Source organism: Protopterus annectens, chromosome 2.part1, assembly GCF_019279795.1.
Source record: "Protopterus annectens isolate FY-2018-M chromosome 2.part1, PAN1.0, whole genome shotgun sequence".
Taxonomy (NCBI): domain Eukaryota; kingdom Metazoa; phylum Chordata; order Ceratodontiformes; family Protopteridae; genus Protopterus; species Protopterus annectens.
This window is the reverse complement of record NC_056729.1, coordinates 467,726,148-467,751,688: the sequence shown is the minus strand read 5'-3', so window position 1 is coordinate 467,751,688 and position 25,541 is coordinate 467,726,148. Positions and strand designations below refer to the sequence as shown.

Here is a 25,541-nt window from a genome sequence, read left to right as displayed (position 1 = left end):
ATTTGGGGCCAGTAAAATCATCTTGGGTTTGTCCTGTTTTATCTTTAATAACACCCGTGGAAGAAGAGGTAGAGGAGGAAAGGCATACCCAGAGAGGTTCCTCCAACTGAATGCGAGAGCATCCACTTTCCATGCTAGTTTGTGATATGTCCTTGTGCAAAAAGTCTGTAACTGGTAGTTGTGGGGAAATGCAAATAGATCTATGTCCAGGCAGCCCCAGGCTTCTGTAATCATCTTGAATATTTGGGTGTCTAGCACCCACTCGTGTGGGTCTGACAGGTTCCTGCTCAGGCTGTCTGCCAGAGTATTTTGTTTCCCTGGCAGGAACTGAGCTTGTAGGTCCACTTTGCAAGCTAGTGCTGTGTTCCATAGAGTCATGGCTAGTCTGCAAAGGGGGTAGGAGTGTGAACCCCCTTGCTTGTTTATGTACCACATAACTGTGGTGTTGTCTGTATCAGTAGTTACACCTTGGCTGTAGAAGATCCCTGAAAACCAAGAGGGCATTCTGCACAGCTAAATTCTCTTTCAAATTGATATGTAGGTGCTTCTGATCCTCTGTCCAAAAACCTTGCAGGCCTTTCCCCTGCAAGTGGGCTCCCCATGCGTAATCAGAGGCGTCCATGGTTAACACTTGGTAAGCTGGAGGTAGACTGAAGACTTTCCCTTTGTTTTGAAGACATGCCATGGCCCACCAATGGAACTTCTTTTGCAGGCAAGGCAAGACAGCAATCTCTGTGTCTAGACTGTGGCAATGCTAGGACCATACGCTTTTTTAGGTACCATTGTAGCTTTCTCATATGCAGTCTTGCATATGGTATGAGAAGGATGCAGGAGACCATGTAACCCAAAGCCTGCAGGAATTTCTTTGCAGTTAGCTGAGACATTAACACCAGGGTTTTGAAAGTTGAAGCCAGCTGAAGTTGTTTTTCGGATGTCAGGAATGCCATCTGGGTTGTTGTGTTTAGAAGAGCACCCAGGAAAGTTATCTGTTGTGTGGGTGTCAAATTTGACTATGTTCACAGTGAATCCCAGGTATTTGAGTAGATTTTGAACAAATTCCAGGTGCTGGAGTAAGACATCCTTACTGTCTGCTTGAATTAGGCAGTCGTCCAGATAAGGATAAATTTGAATTCCCTTGAGTCTGCAGTAAGCTACTACTGGTGCCACGCACTTGAAGACCCTGGGCGTAGTAGACAAGCCAAAGGGCAGCGCAGAGAATTGGTAATGTTTCGAGCCTGCCTTGAACCGGAGGTATCTTCTGCACTCCTGTCTGATTGGAATGTGTAGGTAAGCCTACTTTAAATCCAATGTCACCATCCATGCATTTTTGCTCAACATTGGCAGGAGCTGCTGCAGAGTAAGCATCTTGAACTTTGGTATCTCCAGGAAAGTATTTAAGACTGACAGATCAAGGATGGGTCTCCAAGAATTTTGTTTTCTGGGAACTAGAAGAGTCTGGAGTAAAAGCCTTGCCCCGTCTGATTGTGGAACCAGTTCTATGGTCCTTATAGCCATGAGGGATCCCACCTGGTTTAATGCCTCTGCCCATTGGTTTTTTGGTAGGTCTGGCCATCCGTTTGGTCTTGGCAAGGTATGAAAGTGGAATTTGTAACCTCTTGAAATTACATCCAGAACCCACTTGTCTTGGATTATGCAAGTCCAATTTCGGTGAAAAAGAGTTTTCCTCCTAGAGGGGCTTCCAGGAGAGAGGTTCCTGGAGCCATGTAGGGGGAGTCATTTAGCCTGTTTCCTATAAGATTGAGGTCTGTCCTCTCCACCCCTGGGGGTGGAAGCACTCAACTGTCTAGGTCTATAAGAGGTCTGTGCTTGGGCCCTCCCTCTGGGGCGCCTAAATCTACCCCTCTGAGGCCTGTCCGAGCTGGGAAAGGACCAATTTTAGTTGGCCAATGTCTGCTAAATCTTGGGGGCTGAACTTGTAAGAAATCCTTAACCATTTGCATGGATTTTGCCTTATCCTCCATTTTTTTATCACCTCTTCAGCCTTAGACCCAAACAAAACATTATGTTGAACAGGAGCATCCAGTAACTTTGCTTTCATTTGATCAGGCATATTTTGTTCCTTTAACCAAGCATGCCTTCTAATGACCGTGCCAGTGGCAGCCGCCCTGCATGAGGCCTCCAAAGCATCAAAACCACAGTGTAAGGTATGTTTCCCTACCTGCTCAGTAGCATGCATCAAATTGTGTAATTCCTTATTATCTGCACATGCAGAAATGGTACCTAGCTTTTGTTTCATGACAGACCGAAGAAATTGCTGATATTTTAGCATATGGAATTGACAATTTAAAGCCCTAATGGATAAAGTAGCAGAAGTGTACACTTTTTTGCCCCATCTCTCCAAAGCTCTAGAATCCTTATCTGATGGAATAGGGTTCTTAGCAGTGGTGACCTTAACACCCTTAGGACCCTGAGAAATGGTTTCTGGATCAGCAGTAGGATTTTTATAAAGAAACTGGTGAGAGTCAGGGACTCTAATATCTATCAGGCTTTGCAGGGGCTGGAGGAAAGGAGTCAGGAGTTAAATTAGCCTCAGAAAAGACATCATCCACAATATCCAAAATAGGAGGAATAGCCAGGGGTCTATGTTGGGGAAGAAGGAAATCCCTAAGCCTTCTCTTAGATTCAGAGTACTCCTGTCCTTCACAGTGAAAATGTTCCCTCATGTCATGTAAAGTTTGCCCAAAAGAAAAATCCTCAGGGGGAGAAGCTGAAGGAATGCATTCCTCAGCATCAGAATCCTCATAAGGAGGGAAAGTATAATCCTGTTCAGAGGAAGACCCTGAAGAGATAGATGCCTGATCAGAGGATTCATAGTCCAATTCTTGTCTTGGCCTTTTGTCTGGAGGGGGAAGTGAACCCCCTAATCATAGTTAGTAAGTCCTCCGCCATTTTAAGCATTTGTTTTTGAGATTTAGGTCCCAGATCAGAGGAGGCCTGGGCTTGAGTCCGTTTTAGAAGGAGTCTTTGCCTTTATCTGAAGCTGTGTAGGCCTGAAAACCCCCTCGGAAGCCGGTACCTGCACAGCGGCTCCGGACCCATCCGAGGGAGCATTATCCGAAGGTCCTGCATCTGGAGTAGTCAAAGGCCAAGTTGGCTCCTCGTGGGAGTCCGTTTCGGCAAGCAGTTCTGTAAAGGCCGACGACAGGGGCTGCGAAAGCACCTCACTGACGGCTGAAACTGCAGCTGGCTCTACTTGTAAACAGTCGTCTGATTTGGACATAGGAGGCCTGTCCTTATCCTTGCACCTTTTGTGAACTCCGGTAGTCGGAAGCGTGTCAGACGACATATTGTAATTAAATCACCTGCCAAAGTAATGAAAAGCAAAAGCGTATCTCTGCTTAATAGTACGTTGATTAAATCTAGCACAAAACCGACAACTAGCTACGTTGTGGTCAGGGCCTAGACAAGGAATACAGTAAGAGTGGAAATCCTTATGAGGTATTTGCTTCCCACATGAAATACAATTATTAACTTTTTCTGACATCGGACTGGAGCAAGAAAAAAGTTTCCCCAACGGGGTACTTAGCTTTGAGAAGAAGAAGAAAGTCTTCGGAATGAAGCACCAAAAATATCAGGAGTCAGCCTACCGGCACTTGCGAACTGCTTCCACCGCACGGCAAGAAAGACTGGAGAACATGGCGTTGGCTGGGAGCTTTGTACCCCTGGTGCTCTGACGTCAGGGAGGATGACTGCACAGCCGACGCCGGACCCAGACTTTGGGATTCTGACCGACCGAGGGCTGCCTACCGGCAGGAAGAACCCTACAGTAATGACTGCAACAGTGAAACACGATGAACATCAGATAAAGACTGACATCAGCTGTACTGTTATGCTAAGTTCTTACACAACTGTAATATGTCCCGACGGAAATTACTGTTGCAGTATTCCTGATATACGGTTGATTCCCAAAGCTAAAGGAAAAAGGGTGGTTGGCTACTGAGAAGAGTTGTCCATCAGTCTGGACACAAATGCTCTAACAAAGGCTGCCCTGGACCAGGAGAAAGCATCAACTTTTTAGTGTTTGGTAAAGGTGTGTACAGAGGATCAAGTGGCAGCCTCCAAGATAGACATGGAGTCTATTCACTTGAGGAAGTTACGAACTTAGTGGAATGTGCTTTCGGGCAGGACAGCAAGGTCTTACAATAATAGTGCGATTAGCAGAAGGATCTCTAAAGCCTCTCTAAGTTGCAACAGTGTGGAGATAGTACAGTTATGTACACTTACCATAAATGTAGATGTTATGAGTGTATTCACTGTTTCAGTCATGACACTTGGATTATCCTGCCAGGGGTAGCCCTCATTCGGCCCGAATACCAGAGGCTTAGTATTTCTGAGCCTTTTGCTGTCGCTCCAGGACTGACGTCAGGTCGTCAGTGGTATAAAAATCAGGCAGCCGATGCCATTACATCAGTTTTTCTTGCCCCAACAGTCAGGAGCCCCCAAATAGGGAGCTAGGTTATTGTGGAAGAACATCACCAGTAGAAAGTAAATACCAAAAATTCCATGTAAGGAGAGAGAGAGAGAGAGAAAGAGACAAGAGGGATGGAGGGTGGGAAACCAGGACTGCAACAGTGAATAAACTCCAACATCTACATTTACGGCAAGTGTACACAACTGTACTATGTTCTTAGTGTTTCATTGTTGCAGTCATCACACCTGGGTTGATTCTCAAAGCTGAAGAAAAAGATGGAGGCAGTCAAGACGACTGGAGGCTGGCTAGAATGCCCTGCAAGACTGTGGTGGCAAAGCCTGCCCTGGATTTGGAGAAGATAGACAGGTGGTAATGCTTTGTGAAGGTATGAACAGATGTCCATGTTGCAGCATCCAGGATGTTCCCGGTGGGGACCCCTCTGAGAAAAGCTGCAGAGGTGGAGGTTGCCCTGGTGGAATACATCCTGACCCCCCTTTGGGGGCAGTTTCCCATGCTGTTTGTAGCAGACATGGATGCAGTGTGCTATCCATTTGGAAATTGTTTGGATATGGCCTTGCCCTCTGCCCCTGCTGCAAAGCTGACTAGCAATTGGTCAGTTTTTCTAAAAGATTTAGTCCTATCCAGATAGAATCTGAGCTGTCTGTTCACATCTAGAGAGTGCAGAATCCTTTCTCCCTTGTTTTGTGGGTTAGGGAAAAAGGTGGGCAAATGAATGGATTGGTTGAGAGCCACAATGGACACCACTTTAGGCATGAAGGATGGATTAGTCCTGAGGAAGACCCTGTCTGCATGGAAAATGATGAAGGGCTCTACAGCCATGAGTGCTTGCATCTCCGAATCTCTTCTAGCAGAAGTGATGGCCAGAAGCACGGCTGTTTTCCAAGAGAGTAATTTTAACTCTGCTGAAGCTGCAGGCTCAAAGGGGGGGGGGGGGTAGAGTGAGCTTTTCCAACACAAAGTTAAGGTCCCAAGCTGGGGCAGGAGCTCTTCTGGGTGGCCTTAGGTTGTTAGCCCCTCTTAGGAACTGTTTGAGGAGAGGGTGTGAGAAGAGAGGTGGTTCTGTGCTGTAATGAGCAGAGATGCCAAAGGCATGAATTTTACTAGAAGAGAAGGATAGATACCTGTGTAGTAGATCTGCTAGACAATACAGAATGAGAGGAAGGGAGGGCTAAGCTGTTTCGGCTCCCTTAGCCTGGATCCAGGTGCAAAATCTTTTCCACTTGTCAGCATAGGATTGTCTAGTGCTGGGGAGTCTGGCCTCATGTGTAACATCCAGGAATTGTTTGCTTAGGCTGGCAGCTGGAGGAGATGTTGGGGAATAAAGCCAGGCTGCCAGGTTCAGGGTCTGCAATTGTGGATGCATGAATTCTCCATTCTTCTGGGTCAGGAGTGTTGGGATCTGAGGTAGGTGCCATGGTGGCAGGGGTGACTGGCTGCACAGCAGTGGGTACCAGTGCTGGCATGGCCAGTCTGGGGCAATCAAGATTGTCCTTGTTTTTTCCTCCCTTATTTTGAGCAGTACCCTTGAAATGAGTGGTAGAGGGGGAAATGCAGAGACTGAGAGGTTTACCCATTAGAAGAATAGAGCATCCACATTCCAGGTCTTGCTTTAAGGTTCCCTGGTGCAGAATTTGTTGAGCTGTTGATTGGAGTGGGAGGCACATAGGTCCACCTTTGGGGTGCCCCATTTCTGGGTTACAAGGTTGAAGGTTCTGTGGTCTAGCAGGTTTCTGCTTAAGTTGTCTGCCAGAAAGTATAGGGAGCCTGGCAGGAATTGTGCTAGCAGGTGTATTTGCATGGCTGACGCCATGTGCCAAAGGGTCATGGTGAGCCTGCAGAGAGAACAGCGAGTCGCTCCCTGCTTGTTGATATACCACATCACTGTGGTGTTGTCTGTTTTGATCACTAGAGGCCCTAGGGAGAGTAGGGGTCTGAAAGTTGTCAGGGCGTGCTGAACAGCTAGCATCATCTTTTTGCTGATATACAGATTTGATTTGGGCTCCAATGGCCATAAATGCACCTGCTGTCCAAGTGTGCACACCAGGCATAGTCTGATAAGTCTGTGGTGAGGGTCTGGGCGGTGTGGGGTTGTGAGAAGGGAAGTACCTTGTTGTGGTTGCATGCTGCTGCCCACCAAAGAATCTTTTCTTAGACAGGGTATCATAGGTATGGTAGTTTCCAGGTCTTGAGAGTGTTGACACCAAAGGCTTTTTAAGGTACCATTGTAGTTTCCTCATACGCAATTTGGCATATGGAATGAGTAGAATGCAGGAGGCCATGAACCCTATTAGCTTGCAGGATTTTCTTTGCAGATAGTTGGGTTCTGGTGGCTAGTTGAGAGAAGTAGCCTGTCAGGTAGGCTTGTTTTTCTGGAGTAAGGAATGTCATCTGGGATGCTGTGTCCAGGCTTGCTCCCAGGAATACAATTTATTGTGTGGAGACTAGTTTTGATTTCTTTTCATTGATGGTATACCCCAGGGAGGTCAGTAGGTCCTTGACAAAGATCAGGTGCTAATAGCAAGAGTTGCAGAGGTATATACCTTCTTACCCAAGCTGTCCAAAGCTCTAGAATCCCTGTCCGAAGAGGTGGAGTTCTTGGCTGTAGTAGCCTTGATACCTTTAGGCCCCGGGGAAATGATCTCTGGGGGTCAGCAGTAGGATTCTTGAAAAGAAATGTGAGTGTCAGGTAGTACCTGTCTGGTTTCCTAGGGGCAGGAGATAAAGCGTCAGGAGTAAGATTGGATTCCATAAAAACATCATTCACAACATCCAGGACAGGGGGTATTGCTAAGGGGTCTATGTTATAACAGCGAACGATCAAAAGATTGAACGCTATTATATCGACCACAAAAGAACGAAAACAAAAAAGAGCTAACAGCCAGAACAGCAAATTTTTCCCCAGGGAAAACATTTGCTGCCCCCCCCCCCCAAAAAAAAACACTAAACACTATTTTAAGTGGGGGGCTGTACCCCCCACAGCCACCCTACTTAAATATACCAACTCTGAAATCGCACTACAGTGCTGAAAACGGCAAAGTGACTGAAGCAGCCAAGCAACTTCTTTTCCCAGGGAAAGAATTCGCTTAAAAGCCACTTTGACATTTTGCATTTTCGACATTTACAGTTCGACTAAGACGCATTCTACATAATGCGTATTCGTTCTTCTGGCAGGAACCCTTGCTAAGGGCCTGTGTTGAGGCAACTCTAGAAATTCTCTGAGCCTCTTTTTGGACTGAGGATAGTCTTGGCATTCCCACTGGAAATGCTCTTGTAAGGTATGCAAGAGGTTTCACCAAAAGAAAAATCCTCTGGAGGGGAGGCAGAGGGAATGGATTCCTCTGCATCTGAATCCTCTGGAGGGGAGGCAGAGGGAATGGATTCCTCTGCATCTGAATCCTCATAAGAAGATAAGGGCATGTCTTCATAATCAGAAATTTCACAGTCATCGGACTCCTGGTCTGTAGAAGCTGAAGGGGACTGGACTCTGTCTCTTAGCAGGGGAAAACTGACTTCCCTTAATCAGCGTAATAAGGTCTTCAGCCATTCTAAGCATTTGTTTTTGCGGCATGGGAGCAGGTGCATGCGTTTTGGTCATCTGTTTTCTAGGCATAGTGTGCACTCTGGGCCTAAGAAACTCAGTAGTTTTGGTTAAAGAAGAAGGCGGTTTGAGTCGAACATCGGTTGAGCAAATAACTGCCTTAGAAGCTGGTGCCTGCTCAGCGGCTCGGGACCCATCCAACGTAGAGACATCCGCAGGTTCCATAGTCGAAGAGTCTAGCAGCATACCAGACTTCGAATGTGTCTCATTATAGGACTGTAAATCCATTGAAGCGGGCATCGGGGGCTGCAAAAGCGCCTCACTGAGTACCGGCAGACTGTCGACTAGCTTAACGGAAGTGTTGTCGGTAGTTATGGACCTATGCGGTCTGTCTTTATCTTTACGTTTTTTTCGGGAGATCGATAGTCGGATGGCTTAATGAAGCCATTTCAGAATACGGTGATAGAGTGTGAAAGAATTTAGCGACAGAGCCAGACTATGAATGGTTCGGGAGTTAAATAAGGCACAAAACCGACAGTGAGGGAAATCATGGTCTGGGCCTAAACAGGTGACGCAGTAAGAATGAAAATCTCTGAGGTATTTGCTTTCCACAGGCAAGACAATTGTTAACTTTTTCTGACATCGGTTAGAGCAAGAAAAAAGGCTCCCCAAAGGAGTACTTAGCTTTAGAAAACTTCAGGATTATTAAATTCGTAAACAAAAATTCAGGTAGCAGCCGACCGGCACTTGCGAACTGCTTCTGGCTCCTCAGCAATAAAGACTGATGTAATGGCGTCGGCTGCCTGTTTTTATACCCCTGATGACCAGACGTCAGTCCTGGAGTGACAGCATCTGATGCAGAAATATTAAGTCTCTGGCATTCGGGCTGACTGAGGACTACCTGCAGGCAGATAATGCAAGTGTGAGGACTGCAACAGTGAAACACTAACATCTGCTTCGGGCTCCTCAGCAATAAAGACTGATGTAATGGCGTCAGCTGCCTGTTTTTATACCAGACGACCTGACGTCGGTCCTGCAGCAACAGCAACCGACGCAGAAATACTAAGTTTCTGGTATTCGGGCTGACTGAGGGCTACCTGCAGGCAGATAACCCAAGTGTGATGACTGCAACAGTGAAACACGAAGAACATTGGGGGGTCTTCGTATTTAGATAGGTTACCAATACATGCAACTCCATACGAACTGCAGGGAAGTCATTACTGGGCAAACTGCGGGTGCTGCAAAAAGCACTACTGGCCGACATCAAAGATTGAAACAATAACTTTAATTGTACTTTGACTGAGGAATGGGGTCCCTTCCCGTCATGGTATTAGAAACCCAAAAGACTTGGAGAACTTGAGAGATCTCAGACAATTCAGCACAAGGAGGGGGTTAAGGGTAAATGGGAGGAGCCTGTGCCTTGGATATAAAATCTGAGAGTACCCAAGTCGGATCTGAACTACCCATACTTGAAGGATCTTCAGGATATGCCCACTGTTACCTACACAAAAGTCACTACTTATCCCACTCAGTAACTTGCCATAGACTGAACAGCTACAGCTTTTACTACACAACAGAGTGAGAAGAGAAAGTTTTGTGCTATTCAGGAGGACAAAATTTCACCTCAAGGTTCACCCTTGGGTCACTTTTTTATTTAATTTTTTTAAACTTCTGTGTAATTTTGTTAACACTATCACCAAAACATTTTGCCTGAATTAATTATAACCAGAACCGTTTTAATTTAAATAAAACTACTACTGTTATTTACTTTTTTTTTTAATGCGAAAAACCAAGTTCTCTACACCGGATACAGTGGCATTATCAGGTGACAAGATAACATGTCCTTTAGATTCCACGGTAATCCCAATTATCATTCTGACAATGTGACACTATCAGAGCAGTCCAATTAATCATGTTCATATTTAAATTGTACACCTCTAGAGGCGTACCTCTGTAAGCAGGTAGTTGGGATAATGGTTAATGTGTTTACTTTACAGATACAAGGTGCAGGGTTTGATTCTCACATGGGGTAACTGGTTAGGCTTAAAATGGCCCACAAGGGCCAGTTAGCCTAGCACTAATCTATGAATATATAATAAATCAAAAGTACTTACATGGACTTCTGATTCTCCATGAAGTCTTGCTAAAAATTTATGAAGACACACAATTTTCATTCCATTTTCTCATTCTCTTGTTTTGTACAACAAACATATTTTGGTGTCTTTCACTCCAGCACTAACTTTAGTCATACATTTCAGATCTTCAATAATTACCAACACCTGTAGGTCTTGTGTTTACAAAGTGCATAGCAGACCACATGGCTAGAAATTAACTAAAAGTGCTTTGACAGTTGACACTATAACATGACTAATGAGGAGAAAGCACTAACCATTCTCTCCAAGCATCACCATGATTTCAGAATCTGTGAACTCTCCACCAATGATTTCCAGTTCAAACTCTCCCATTTTCTTTTTCATCCTTGGATACTGGTATCGACACATTTTCTTGATTTCTTCCTCATTTGCAGTTTCTGCCACCTTGAAAACAAGAGATGTTTCACGAAATCTCAAGTTTTCTGTTGGTACATAGCCATCCAAGAAGATGTTTATACCTGCCAAAAACAGACAATGTACAGTAGGAGCTGGATGTAGAAAAGTATTTTTAATTTAGTTGGATGTTGGTTGGCTTCACTCATGACAATGAATTGTTTCTTACTATGACCAGTGTAACATAAAAACAAAATACAATAATATTAGACTATAAAAGCTAAGTAAATTACTTCATACTGAAAACTTGGAGATCAGAAAAAATTAAGAAATATTACCTTCTCGAACACTGAAGGGCATTGTAACAACACCATATGCACTTGGCACACCATATAAGCAGCAAATGAAATCAGAAAGGTAGTCAAGGACACTCAAATCATGCTCTACCACAATAATGTACCTAGAGAGAGAGAGAGAGAGAGAGAGACTGAATGAGAAAAGGGGGAAGTTCAGCTTTGCATTTACAATGTAAAAACAAACATATGCATTTAGCCACATAAAATTAAGCAGTACTTTTTATGAAGTTGGTAGATCAGTTCTTACTGTTTCACATCTAGTACAGAACCCTTTCCGTCGTTCTGTGACTAGGACTGGCAGCTGATGTATAAGGGGACCCAGTGATATAGAATCACTCCTTCCATTCCACTTCGGTTATTTTTCTCTAAAGCTCTCATATTTGGGGTTTCACATGCCAGTACAGAACTTGACATCATACTCCACACTAGGAAAGTGAGGCCAGTCTTTAAAGTACCAGCCTGTTTCCAAACACTGAGTGACCACATTTCCAGCAAATCAAGAAAATGAACGGACAGGCTGCACAAATGACATATTAAGATATTAATAAATACACACTTCCCTAACTTACAGCAGCTGCAAACTGGACATGCCCACACTTCAGAAAGGAAGGTAAACCGCTTTTCTATTTCTTTGAACTCATGCACTCTCCAGAACTTGCACTAATGGCATATGTTGACAGCTCTATCTTTCAAGTTTCTGATCTTTACAAGAAACAAGGAAATACATGGACTAGTTTAAGATAATTCTGATATCTTTTGGGAGGAAACGTCAGTTCATTCTAAGGGATATCCAATCCCTGATTCAATACGGTTGCCTGGAGACAGAGCCTGGAAGCTCACCGATCCTGCAGACAGAAGGGACTGCCACAATAAAAACGGTTTCCAAAAGATGAACACTCAAGCAAATGAAACAGTGGATTTGAGCAGATGATGTTAGGATAATCAATCATGCAGTTCAAATTCTACAGAAGAGGAGAAAGGGGTTCTTCAAAGCTAGATATTGGGAACAGCTCTTACAATAAATGCCTGGCAAGACAGTGCTGAGTCAATTCTGCATGCCGAAATATAATCTTGGATAGAAATATCTTTAATACACATCTTGACTGTGGCTTAACTGACACCTAAATATAGATGGCTTTTGGTAAGTCAGAATCTGCAAGCTGCCTAAACTGGGGCAGTTAACCGGCTGAAAAGCAGAAACATTTTCAGATGGCAAAGTACATATGCAGGAGCATAATCCAGGCACTCTGTAGTCAGTGGGTGAGGCAAATGGAGACTTGTACTGTGGAAGAAACGAGGTGAGCACTACAATGAGCATTACATCTAAAGAGTAAAGTACCCATCATCAGTACCTGTGACGGGCTTTATTGCATGAATGCAAGGCCTAAATGAAGACTGGTGGGGATGTTGACCACTCCATGGCCAGACCAATGAGCACATGATTCTCGATCCACTAACACCTCACAGTACAATACAACAGTCACCTTATGACACAGCACTGTAAAGACTGTGGTAGTTATTTAACCTAAAAATAAGGTGGTTCAAACTTGGAGCATCATCTGCATCTTCAAGGAGACAGTGAAATTCTTTACCTTCTGAGTCATCTCTGGGGGCAGGAATGACAGGCATCTAGAAATGTCCAGCTCCTCAGCACTGAAATCAATCTTCTGAGATATGACCACATAGATCTCATATGTATCAGCTCAGCAAGAACCTGCACAGGTGATCTGCAGAGTCCTACAGCAGCAAAGAGAGACTTTGGTTTGATTTAAGTACTTTTCTGGCTCGTTTCTTGTTAGCAATTGCTAATTCTGCCTAAACACTCTGTTTCTAGCATTTATTTGATACTAAAAAGCATTTTGCAACCATTTTATTGTACTTATTTACTGTTTGCACTTTTAATTCATTTTTTAAGCATTTAAACTGTAGGCTACACACTCAAGTGCGATAGCAGTTTTTCTGTGCCTTAAAGTGTTTATTTTATGTTTACTGCCTTAATTTCTATAAAAAAGAAAAAACTCCAAAAACAAAAGAATAAGCTATCCTATACTTGTTTCCCACCTATCTGAAGCTAGTATAGAGTCCAGTTTTCAGAGTTTGCTGAATCCACGACTGTATTGTAGTTTCTGTGTTGGCCCATACCTTACTTGGACAGAAGGAAATTTCTCTGTTCACCAGTGAGAGTGGGGAGCTTTGAGCAGCTTATCTGTCCCTGGAGGAGTGGTTTTCAGCTCAGAATTTGTAGTTTATTGGCCACTGTGGACTAATTTCTATTCCTTTTATCTTCCTGCTATAAAAACCCGCTTTTGCGCACTGCTGGTTAGCTGGGGTTAACCATTCCTGGCTCCACAAAGTCTGCTCTTCAGTTTTTCCATTAGAACTTGTCAGTCTTTCAGCCTAAAGCAATCAGACCCGCACCTTTCAGCCCAGCACTTGTTCTAAATCTACTGCAGCACTAAGCCAGAAGGCAACAGTCCTTATACCTCCCTACTTATTCAGGCATGTCCAAGAGACGGCTCCCAGTGTACTCTCCAGCCTACCTGATGAGCCTGCGCATCTTGTGGCAATGCTACAACTGCCTCGTACACAGACAACCCTCCCCTCCTACCACCAAACACTAACACTTGCAAGAGATGCACTTTTACACTCAATCTAGAGGCAAAGCTCAGTCCAACCAAGACTGGAACAGACAGTCAAGAGGAGAAGGTAACAACCCGCAACACCCTACTCAACACATAGACCAACTAAACCAACACCTCCAAAACCCACACACAAACAATAAGACCTAAACGGAGGCTCTGATTACAAATCTAAATCTGCCTAGGCAACAGAGACCTCCAAAGCAGACACACAAGCAAGCTCCTCCCACCAATACACCCCAAACACACAGACCACAAACTCAGTGTGCTGCACAACCACAGCCCATACAGCAAAACAACATACCCAACACACTTGTGATAGGTGACTCTATAATCAGGCATACCGATGCCCCACTCACCAGGCTGGACAAAGAGGTTACTGTCAGCTGCTTGTCAGGTGCCAGAATCCGCCACATAACACATGCACTCGGGTCACTACAAGGCAAGTACAAATACGACTCTGTCATAGTCCATGTCGGTGTAAATGACCACAGACGTACCTCCCTAGACTACATGAAGAGAGATATGGAAGAGCTCTCCGATCTTGTAGCCCAAGCAGGTATGACCCTAGCCCTGGGTAGCATCCTGCCTTCACCAAAAAGGATACCACAGTACAGGGATTAGATGATCAACTTCAACAGCTGGCTAAGCTTCTGGTGTCATTCAAAGGGGATCCAATATCTGTCTGCCTGGGATGACATGCTTGACAGGCCATGATGCTTCACCAGACATGGCCTGCACCTGTCACCCCTGGGATTCAGAATATTGGCCAAGGCTCTTGCCGCCCCTATAGTGCCTTTTTTAGGCAAGACTCAAAAAACAAACTCACCACCATAAGAACTACAGGAAACAAAAAACTGAGGGCAATCTTACTCAATGCTAGGAGTCTAAACTTCAAAATGCACTCACTTGAGGCACTCCTCAAAATGGAGAACACAGACATCTGTGCAGTGATTGAGACATGGTTCAAGGCTTCTGAGAGCACCCCAGCACTACTAGGCAATCTCATATCACACGTTTCGGCCACAAAACCCGGACCGAAACACGAAAGGTGGAGGCGTGTCCATATTCATCAAGGAAATCAACACCTCCAGGATAGTTGCAAAATATGATGCCTCTGAAATCATCCAAGTGCAACTAACCCAGGGCAAAAAGGCATTCCAAATTGTACCTTGTTATAGATCCCCCACAATGACCCAGGATGCTCACTCCTTGTTCCGGGGGACATTGGAAGAAATGAGGGTCCAACCAAACACCATAATAATGGGCAATTTTAACTACCCAAACATTAATTGGGAAAACTACTCTTGTACTAAACCCCCTGGCTCAACGATTCCTGGAGTTCATAAACTCTAGCGACCTGGATCAACTTGTCAACGCCCCCACCAGGGGCAACAATATTCTGGACCTGGTCAGTACCAACATGAGTGACCAGTGCTCAACGCTCGAAATCAGCTCTTCGCTGATTAGATCAGACCATAAACTAATCACCCCAGACATCCACATCCTGACCCCACCCCCACACCACAGGAAACCATCGTAAAAAAATTTCTCCAAAGCGAACTTCACGCTTCTAAAAACTGAGGTGACTAACTTCTTAACACCCCTGCTGATGGATAACTCAGTCAATACAGTCACGACTGCTGAATCCTACACAAATACACTATACAAGCACCTGCACTAGTGCATGGATCGTGCTATCCCCAACAAGACCAAGCCACTATCCTCCAAAAAAAGGAGGCCGATCTGGTGGTCCCCTGCCATTAAACTCTACAACAGAAGGAAGAAACAGTTGCAAAAGAGAGTAAAAACCCAGGTATAGAGGAACTCGCTGACAAACCGCAGTAAGAAACTAAGATCTCTCAAAATCCTCCAAAACTAATCTTGAAAGAAAAACTGCCACGGATTCCAAAGACCACCACAAGGCATTCTTTAGCTATGTAAAGAATATCTATGGCAACACCCCGAACTGCATCGAGCTACAACAGAACAGCACAAAATATGCAGAGCCAACTGATATTGCCAACATACTGGCAGATAGGTTCAGTGCAAATTTTACTCCACCCTCACCCCTCAAAGGGCCATAACTATACCAGATGGTTGTAGAGCGCAGGGCAATCACAAACACACAGGTAAAAATGGCACTCTCTAAAGCCAAAAACACAGCATCCATGGGACCGGACAACATCCCAGGCTGCGTCTTAAGTGAAATCCAAAATAAACTAGCCCCCCCCCCCACTTATCCATGTTCAACCACAGCCTCACACAGGCTATGTGCCCAAAGAATGGCGTACAGCAATGGTTATCCCTCTCCACAAAGGAAGAACCACCACAGACCCTTGGAACTATAGACCTATTAGCCTGACAAGCCTGGTCTGCAAGACCATGGAGCATATCATCATGGAACTCAAACAAAGATATAGGTAACCTCCAAACTCTGGATGTTACCCATTTCAGATTTGTAAAAGGTAGGTCATGTCTCCTAAACCTGGTAGATGACTTTGAAACAGTTACAGAGGCTATAGATAAGGGCAAGGTAGTCCACACAGCCTACATTGACCTCGTTAAAGCCTTTGACACTATCCCTCATTCAGGAATCATTAATAAACTCACCAACCTTAACATAAACCCTTATGTCACGAGATGGGTGGCCAACTGGCTCATGGACAGAACCCACACGGTCAGAGTTGCTGACTCCAGATCCAACGCCAAACCAGTGACAAGTGGAGTACCCAAGGGTTCAGTCCTGGGGCCCCTCCTGTTCGGTATATACTTCTCTGAAGTGCAATCGAACACCAAGGGTCTATGGCTAACCAAGTTCGCAGATGACTGCAAACTGGGTGCCATTATAGATTCCCTTGCTGGCGTAGACATCCTGCAAAAGGGCCTCATCAAGACTGACACCTGGTGTCAAAATCATGGCCTCAAACTAAATGCCAAAAAGTGCATTGTTATCCCCTTTGGCAAAAACAGGGTACCCATGAATTATCAAATAGGGGGAAGTTCACTTAACACAGAAAGTGTGATAAGAGACCTTGGGACCCAAGTGGATAGCAACCTCTCCTTTGATAACCACATTGCCACAGTGGTCAGAAAATTTTTCTACGTGGCCCACTTAATCACAAAAGGGTTCTCATCTAGAAATAAGGAAATCATTCCCCTCTACTCATCACTTATCAGACCCCTCATTGAATACAATGCCCCATTTGGGATGTACCCCACAAGACACCTACAACAACTTGAGAGGCCCCAAAAGTACCTCACCAAGAGGATCGCTGGCCTCAAACAAATGTCCTATACCAACTGGCTCAAGAAACTCAAACTCTACTTGGTCGCATACCACTTACTCCGAGGAGACTTCTGTCTGACATACAAAGCTATGTCAAACCTGGAATTGTTGGACATGCTCCACTTGAAGAAATCCCAATTTCCCCGAGCTACACGCTCTAGGGACCTAAACCTCACCACAGCAATAAATAGGACATGCTGAAGGGACAGATTCGTGACCCAGAGACTTCCCCATGCTCTGGAACAAGATTCCCATCCACATCAAGCAGAGCTCGTCATTAGCACTATTCAAGAAAAACCTTGATAAGTGGATGGGTGATAGGAAATTCAGCCCTGGGATTATGTCTGGGGTACTGCTCGATAGAGGAGCAGGAATTTAACAATACATGGTACACTGTTGACTATGATTGCTTTGGCCCTCGGGCTGATAGCCTAGTACCTACCTATGAACCTATATGACCACCACTCAAAGAACTGCAGACATGGTAGCATTCATACCACAGACACTACCAGGAAATCCAAACACTAGGCCAAGAGTGTTATCCAAGTAACGATACAAATTGAGACCCCGTCCTGCAAAGATTCAGCGACAACCTCTGTAAACAATTTAGGTGGAGAAAAAAGCCTAGGCATCACCTATGTTCACAAACAAAGGACGTGCCTGAAGTACAGCAGACAGTGGATGGACAACAGGCTCTGGGAGAAGGGATACTAGTGTTCAAGGACATTTGAGAGACCTGCACTAGAACTTGTTTACATGAGGTCATATTCTCTAAAGGTGTGCACTTCCAACTAAAAAAATGACGTACCAGTAAACTGAACAACTGCCTGGAGTCTACAGCCTGACCAGCACACCATAGGGAGGATCAAGTGAATGCTCTTCAACTGGGGCAATTTAGCTTAGCTGGATCTAGGACACAAAGCCTCCATTTCAAGTGCTACCAGGGTAAGGTATTTCATCCCCGCCTCAAGAAAAGAAAAACAATGAAAACAGCATCTCCCCAACTCCCCTTGTCTGCTGTAGAACGGGCTAGTATTTACTAGAGGACATAAACGCTACAGATGGGCACTTTCAGATTGCCTGAAGAATGGGCTTACCTTATGATCACTGTCTGCCCTCCAAGTTCTGCAGCCCTCTGACACTATTTCATCAAACACCTGATAGTGGGCTTGAGCCCCTCTAGTGCTATCTATGTTAAAGTAATTGCAACCATTCTCTAGGTACTGACTGGCCAAAAAAAAAACTCTCCTGAATCTACAAATAACTTGTAAGATTAATGGATACCTAAGGCAACACTTCATGTTACTATTCCTCTCCCAGGCATCAAAAAGTGTACTGCTGAAGGCCCTGGCTTATCTGATCATCCAAAATGCTTTGAAGGCTGGAGAGCTTTAGGTAAATGTGGGAACACTGACACAGTGAATTAAAAGCCTGAGCTCCAAACCACGTGAGCAGCAGAAAAGAACTGGGGGGCAAAAGGGCTAAAGCATGCTACTCTAAAGTAATGTGGGGCATTAGTGCATACGAAGGCACAGCCCACATGCCCTTGAAACCAGCAAACAGAATGTTGACATTTAAATGAAGCAATTTTAAATATAATTGCAGACCATCTAAAGGTGAGAACTGAATCCAATCACCTACAACTAAATAGATGGCAAAGCTAATGGCTGGACAAGCATATTTTCACACAGACTCCTATTAAACTTGTATAAGTTAACACTCACACAACAGGGAGTCCTTATGAAGACATAACTTTCCGATTTACTTTTCACAAAAATAAGCCAGCTAATACAGACAGTACTTCACATCTTCCATCTTCCAGAAGTAGAGGCTAGGCGCATCTGCTCCTGAAAATTTGTAGCCGAAAGGCCTTGATAATTAAATATGAAACAACATGTTATGCTATAACTACTTTATGATTTATTAATTTAGTTTTCCAATTGCTTGTTTACTTATTAAAAAAAATATATATTTGACCAAATGTTTCTTTGGGCAGTTTCTAAATGGTTTGGGGTGTGCACAGGGATACACAGTGGTTGTATTACCACATTTAGTAACCTTGGGACAACCACGGCAAAGCACATATATTTAATAAACAAGCAGTAAACAGATAAGCACATTCGGAGATGCCTCCTTCATCAGATCAATACAAAAATGTAAAATCAGTCTGCATATAAATACACTTGAAAAACCAATTGCATTAATTAAAACCTTTAACCAATTAAAAATTTCTAGCTTTTAAAATAGGTTTTAAAGGTATACAACCATTTAAGCCTGGTGGATCATAAGCTTTCAAACCAGCTGTCCAGTGGGTTTCTTCTGTGGCATTCTTTATATCACCAGCTCTAGGTGCATAAGTGTAACTATCCAAAGCCATAAATTTAAAATCATACTGTGGAAATTCATTAATGTGCTGAGCTACTGCACTTCTTTGGACATTTCTCTGTATATCACCCATATGCTGTAAAATACTTTCCTTTAACATTCTATTGGTTTTACCAACATAAAAAGAAGTGCATTCTGAACAGGTTGCTATATAAATCACATTTTTAGTAAAACAGCGTACTTAATGTGAACACTTAAGTATCCTTTTAGTAAGAGGATGCTCAAACACATTATCAGTCTTAATATACCTGCATGCCTTACATCTTTTACATGGATATGTACCTGATTTGCCACAATATAAATTTACCTAGGTTATTCTTATCGCCAGGTCCTAGTCTATAACATAACAGACTAAGTTAACGATTTCTCTTGTAGCTGAAGTTTGACACATCACCTACTATATTTTTCATCCTGTCAGACAGTAATATCTTCCAGTTATTTTGTATTACATTCTTCATACATTTAAAATCAGTATTAAAAGTAAAGGGTATCCTAACCTTACATATATTTCTCTGTCCCTTATTAATTGAATCTCCAGTATTCTTTGAATACCAAGGTCTACCTTTCCCCATCACTCATGGACTCAAGCCTTTCTGATGCTTCCCTAACTTCCCAACTTTTGTAACCAAGTTCTAACATATTCTCCTCTGTTACATTTATATGATGTAAAAAATCACTTTCTTTACTATAAAGTCAGGAAGTTTTCAGAAGCTGATTATCCATGACATTCTTAAAATATGGTGGGGGTGCATGCTACCCTTATCCAACAGAGAATTTTTCCAGCATGACTTATGGTACAACAAAGTGCTTATTTTACCCCCTTCATCCACTTTTAATAAAATATCCAAAAATTATATGAAATCTACTAATGAATGCACAGCAAATCTTAAAATTGTGGTGGTTGTTTCTAAATAGTTAAAAGCATCCAATTGTTGTGTAACCCTTTCCACAAAAAAGACATCATCCACAAATCTGCAATATAAACCCACATGTGCTAGCCATGGATTTTCGTCAGTCAAAAGGCTACTCATGTCCCATTCAGCTAGAAAGTACAGTTGTGTACACTTACTATAAATATAGATGTTAGAGTGTATCCACTGTTGCAGTCATTACATTTGGGTTATCTGCTTGCAGGTAGCCCTCAGTCGGCCTAATTATCAAAGTCTTGGGTCCTGCGTCGGTTGCAGTCTCATATTCCATGACGTCAGGTAGTTGCAGGGGTATAAAGCATGTATCAGATGCCATTACATCAGTTTTTCTTGCCTCAGATGTCAGGTGCCCCCATAATAAGAAGCAGTTGTATACAAGGTTACACCTCCAAAAAATAGCAAATACACCAGAAAGCTTTAAGCACAATAAGCAAGAATAGAGGTATAGTCAATAGAAGTCAGGTGGCTGTGGGGAGGGTAACCAGGACTGCAACAGTGAATACACTCCATCTACATTTACGGTAAGTGCACACAATTGTACTATGTTATTCGTGTTTCACTGTTGCAGTCATTACATTTGGGTAGATTCTCCAAAGCTAAGGAAGGGAGGAGGCAATTAAATAGCATTAGGTCCAGCTATAAGGCCCTGCAAGACTGCAGTGGCAAAACCAGCTCTGGATTTAGAAAAAACTGGCAAGTGGTAATGCTTGGTGAATGTATGTACAGAACTCCAGGTAGCAGCTTCTAGGATGTCCCTTGTAGGGACACCTGTGAGAAAAGCTGTACAGGTAGATGCAGCCCTGGTTGAATGTGGTCTTATCCCCTGTGGGGGGTAGGTTTTCCATGGTGCTTATAGCAGCAATGAATGCAATGGCCTATCCACTTAGAAATGGTTTGCTTTGAAACTGCTTTTCCCTCTGCCCCTGCAGAAAATACAACCAGCAGCTGTTCAGATTTCCTGAGAGGCTTAGTCCTGTCCAAGTAAAATCTAAGTTGTCTGTGCACGTCCAAGGAGTGCAGTATTCATTCCCCTTTGGGGATTAGAAAAGAAGTTTGGCAAATGAATGGACTGATTAAGGGCTACACTGGATACCACCTTGGGCACAAAGGAGGGGCTGGTCCTGAGGGACACCCTGTCCGCATGAAAGATGATGAAAGACTCCACTGCCATAATTCAGACACCCTTTTTGCTGAAGTGATGGCTAGAAGGAAGGCGGTTTTCCAAGAAAGGAATTTCAACTCTGCATTTGCAGCTGGCTCAAAGGGAGGTAGGAGTGACCATTTCCAATACAAAGTTAAGGTCCCAGGCTGGAGTAGGGGCTCTCCTTGGTGGTCTTAAGTTTTTGGCCCCTCTGAGGAATTTGTTTCAGCAGTGGATGAGAGAAGAGGGGTGGCTCTGTATTATAATGAGCTGAAATGGCCAAGGCATGAATTTTGATGGAAGAAAAGGAAAGGCCCTTGTGAAGCATCTCAGTTATGTATTGAAGAATGTGCAGTGAACTGGGCACAGTTGTGTCCAACCCCTGTGTTTGGCTCCAGGAACAGAATCTTTTCCATTTTTCAGCATAGGATTTTCTAGTACTAGGCCTCCTTGCCTCCAGAATGACATCCATCACTTGCTTACTGAGGGATGGTAAAGTACAGTTTTGTACCTACCATAAATGTAGATGTTCGAGTGCTAATACAGCTGCAGTAATCACAGATGGGTTTTCTGCCGTCAGGCAGGTCCTCGGTCGGCCGAATTCCAAAGTCTAGGTCCAGCATCGGTTGTTGTCGCTTTCTTTCCTGACGTCAGTGCGGCAGGGGTATATAAGACACAGTCGACGCCATTTTCTTCAGTCTTTCTTGCCCCAGATGTCAGGTGCCCCCAGAAGGAAGGCAATACATAAATTATATATATAATCATGCAATGCAATATAATCAAAAATCAATAGTTGCAAGCAAATACACCATAGAAGGATAACCCAATCAGGTTGTACGAGGAGGTGTTAGCCACTAGGCCTTTACCAAGAGGGGAAGGAGGGAGGGAAACCTGTACTGCAGCTGTAGTATTAGCACTCTAACATCTACATTTATGGTAGGTACAAAACTGTACTATGTTCATCATGCATACAGCTGCAGTAATCACAGATAGGTAGAATCCCAAAGCTACGCACAGGGTGGTAGGCATTAGGTGGAACTGGGAGGAGCCAGAATGCCCTGCAACACAGCAGTGGCGAAGCCTGCTCTAGTTTTGGAGTATAAAGGCAGGTGGTAGTGTTTTGTGAAGGTATGCACAGAAAGTACAGTTTTGTACCTACCATAAATGTAGATGTTCGAGGATTCCATTGCTGCAGTCCTGACTATTGGGTATAGTCCGCGTCCCAGTCGGCCCGAATACCAGAGTATAAGGCTGACGTCGGTCATGGCCAGGGTACTAATGCGCATGACCCGGCCATTCTCAGTCTTTTCTTGCCCCAGATGTCAGAAGACCCAAAAGACAAGTCCCAAAACAACCTGCACCAAAAACATGTACAATATATACAACAATATATACAAAAATATAAGCATGTAAACTCACCTACACAACCACCCGAAACACAGAGGGAAGGAGGGAGACTGCAGCAATGGAATCCTCGAACATCTACATTTATGGTAGGTACAAAACTGTACTATGTTCTTAGTCTTCCATTGCTGCAGTCCGAATCCCAAAGCAGAGGTAAGGGAGGCTGGCAAATTATAAAGTAGCAGGAGCTGACAACATGCCTTGTAAAACAGCTGTGGCAAAAAACCAGCCCTAGTCTTAGAGTATATAGGCAGGTGATAATGCCTAGAGAAAGTATGCACTGAACTCCAAGTAGCTGCTTCCAGAATATCCTTAGTTGCCACCCCCCTTAGAAATGCTGTTGAAGTGGCAGTAGCCCTAGTGGAATGAGGCCTAATCCCAGCTGGAACCTCTTTGCCATGATGGGAATAACAAAATGCAATGCAAAAGCCAATCCACCTAGAAATAGTTTGTTTTGACACAGGCTTGCCCTGTGAACTCAAAGCAAAAGAAACAAGTAACTGCTGAGACTGCCTAAAATTCTTAGTCCTGCTCAAATAATAATTGCCTGTGTACATCTAAAGTGTGCAAAATCTTTTCCCCTTTATTTTGAGGATCTGCAAAAGCAAATGAATAGTTTGGTTTAAAGCCACACTAGAAACCACCTTAGGCATAAAGGAAGGATTAGTAATGATACCCTGTCCTTATGGAAAATCAAAAGGGCTCTACTGCCATAAGGGCCTGCAACTCAGACACCCTTCTTGCAGAAGTAATAGCCAACAGAAAAGCAGTCTTCCATGACAAATATTTCAATTCAGCAGTAGCTGCAGGCTCAAGGTTGTAGAGTAGTAGAGTTTTCCAACACAAAATTGAGATCCCAAGCAGGAGTAGGAGCTCTCGTGGGGTCTTATGTTCTTTGCCCCTCTAAGAAACTGCTTGAACAAAGGATGAAAACAAAGGTGGGTCACAATCATAGTGAGCTGAAATTGCTGCAGCATGAATCTTTATGGAAGAGAAGGACAAACCTTTGTCCAATAATTCAGTAAGATATTGAAGAGCCACACTCAAATTAGGCTCTGAAATCTCAAATTCTTTGCTGTACTCCAAAATAAAAATCTCTTCCATTTTTCTCGTACTCTCCTAGTACTAGGCCTTCTAGCTTCCATAATCACATTTAAAACTTGTTGAGGAAGCTGAGACCTGCTGTGCTTCAACACAGAATATGCCAAGCTGTGAGATGAAGAGATTGAAGCTTGACATTGAGCAGATGACCGTCCTTCTGAGATAACAGATGAGGAATCAGAGGTAAAGGCCATGGAGGCTTCTTTACAAGACTCCGTGAAGTGGGTACCAGTGTTGCGAGGCCAATCTGGAGCTATCAAAATCATCCTTGGCCTGTCTTGTCTGACCTTTAATAATACCTTTGGAAGAAGAGGCAGAAAGGCATAGACATGAAGGTTTTTCCAACTGAAAGACAGAGCATCCACTTTCCAAGCTGTGTGATGAAACCCCTTTGTGCAATACTGTGGCAGCTGGTGGTTTAGTGGAGAAGCGAACAGATCTATGTCTGGAGTTCCCCATGACACTGTCAATTTCTGAAATACATGAAGATCCAGTTTCCACTCGTGGGGATCCATGATTTGTCTGCTTAATACATCTGCTAGGGAGTTCTGTGCTCCTGGCAGAAACCTTGCCTGAAGAGTTAGTTGCAGGCTTCCATAAAATCATTGCTTGCCTGCATAGAGGATAAGAATGTGTTCCCCTTGCTTGTTGATGTACCACATGACAGTTGTGTTGTCTGTTAGAATCAACACCTGCCCTGGAAGAAGTAACTCCTTGAAAGCCATCAATGCAAACTGGACTGCTAACATCTCCTTCATGTTGATATGTAGATGCTGTAGTCTGGCAGGCCACTTGTCTTGTATCCACTTTCCATTTAGATGAGCTCCCAAGCAGTGTCCGAGGCATCTGTCGTTAAAATCTGACTCGCCTCTGGCGGGTCACAGAGAGTCCCTTGTTTAGGTGACATTCCTGAGCCCACCACAAGAATTCCTTTTGAAGGCAAGGTATTATGTGAATGACAGTGTCGAAATCTTGGCAGTGCTGTGTCCATACATTTTGAGATACCATTGCAGCTTCCTCATATGCAGTTTGGCATTGGGAAGCACCAGAATACAAGATGCCATGAACCCTAATGCTTGAAGGACTGTCCTTGCAGTCAGCACGGACTGATGAGATAGTTGATGGAAGTAAAGTGACAGACTCTTTTGTTTGTCCGGGGTTAAAAGGCCATCTGGGCTGCTGTATTCAGTCTCACACCCAGAAAGCACATGTCTTGAGAGGGTACTAGACTGGACTTTATTTCACAGAATACCCTAGGCATCTTAGCACTGCTATGACATATTCCAGATGCTGTAGAAGGTCTTCCTTTTCTTGAGCCAGAATCAGGCAGTCGTCCAAGTAAGGATAGATTTGAATGCCTTGAAGCCTGAAGTAAGCTATCACTGGAGCCAGAACCTTTGTGAATACTCTGGGCAGTAGATAAGCCAAAGGGCAATGCAGAGAACTGATAATGAAAATCTCCAGTTACTTTCTGCAACTTAGCCTTATAGGCACATGAAGGTAAGCTTCCTTGAGATCCAAAGTTACCATCCAGTGATCCTTGCCCAGCAGAGGTAACAGTTGCTGTAACGTCAACATCTTGAACTTGGGAATGTCCAGATAAGTGTTGAGGATAGATAAATCCAAAATTGGTCTCCACGTGTTCCCCTTCTTTGGTACTAGGAACAGGCGAGAATAAAATCGAAGCCTTTCTGATACAGGGACTGGTGGAATGGCCCTATCTGGAGTAACTGAGAAACTTGCTTGTGAGCCTCTTTTCTTTGTGGAGGAGGAACATCTGGCATGCCTTTGAAAGGGGCATTGTGTGGAAATAAAATCTG

The 25,541-nt window shown here is 43.9% G+C and overlaps 1 protein-coding gene across 1 annotated transcript in view; it reads right to left on the bottom strand.

Annotated features, from left to right (window-relative positions):
* The window catches only part of ABCE1 (ATP binding cassette subfamily E member 1), a 1,045,252-nt gene that overhangs the window by 760,391 nt on the left and 259,320 nt on the right, over nt 1–25,541 (bottom strand). The window contains exons 12-14 of the mRNA XM_044062259.1: nt 14,214–14,259; nt 10,816–10,937; nt 10,381–10,602 (exon numbers count right to left, since the gene is read on the bottom strand). Coding sequence (XP_043918194.1) covers nt 10,381–10,602; nt 10,816–10,937; nt 14,214–14,259 — 390 coding nt within the window. The remainder of the gene's footprint in view (nt 1–10,380; nt 10,603–10,815; nt 10,938–14,213; nt 14,260–25,541) is intronic.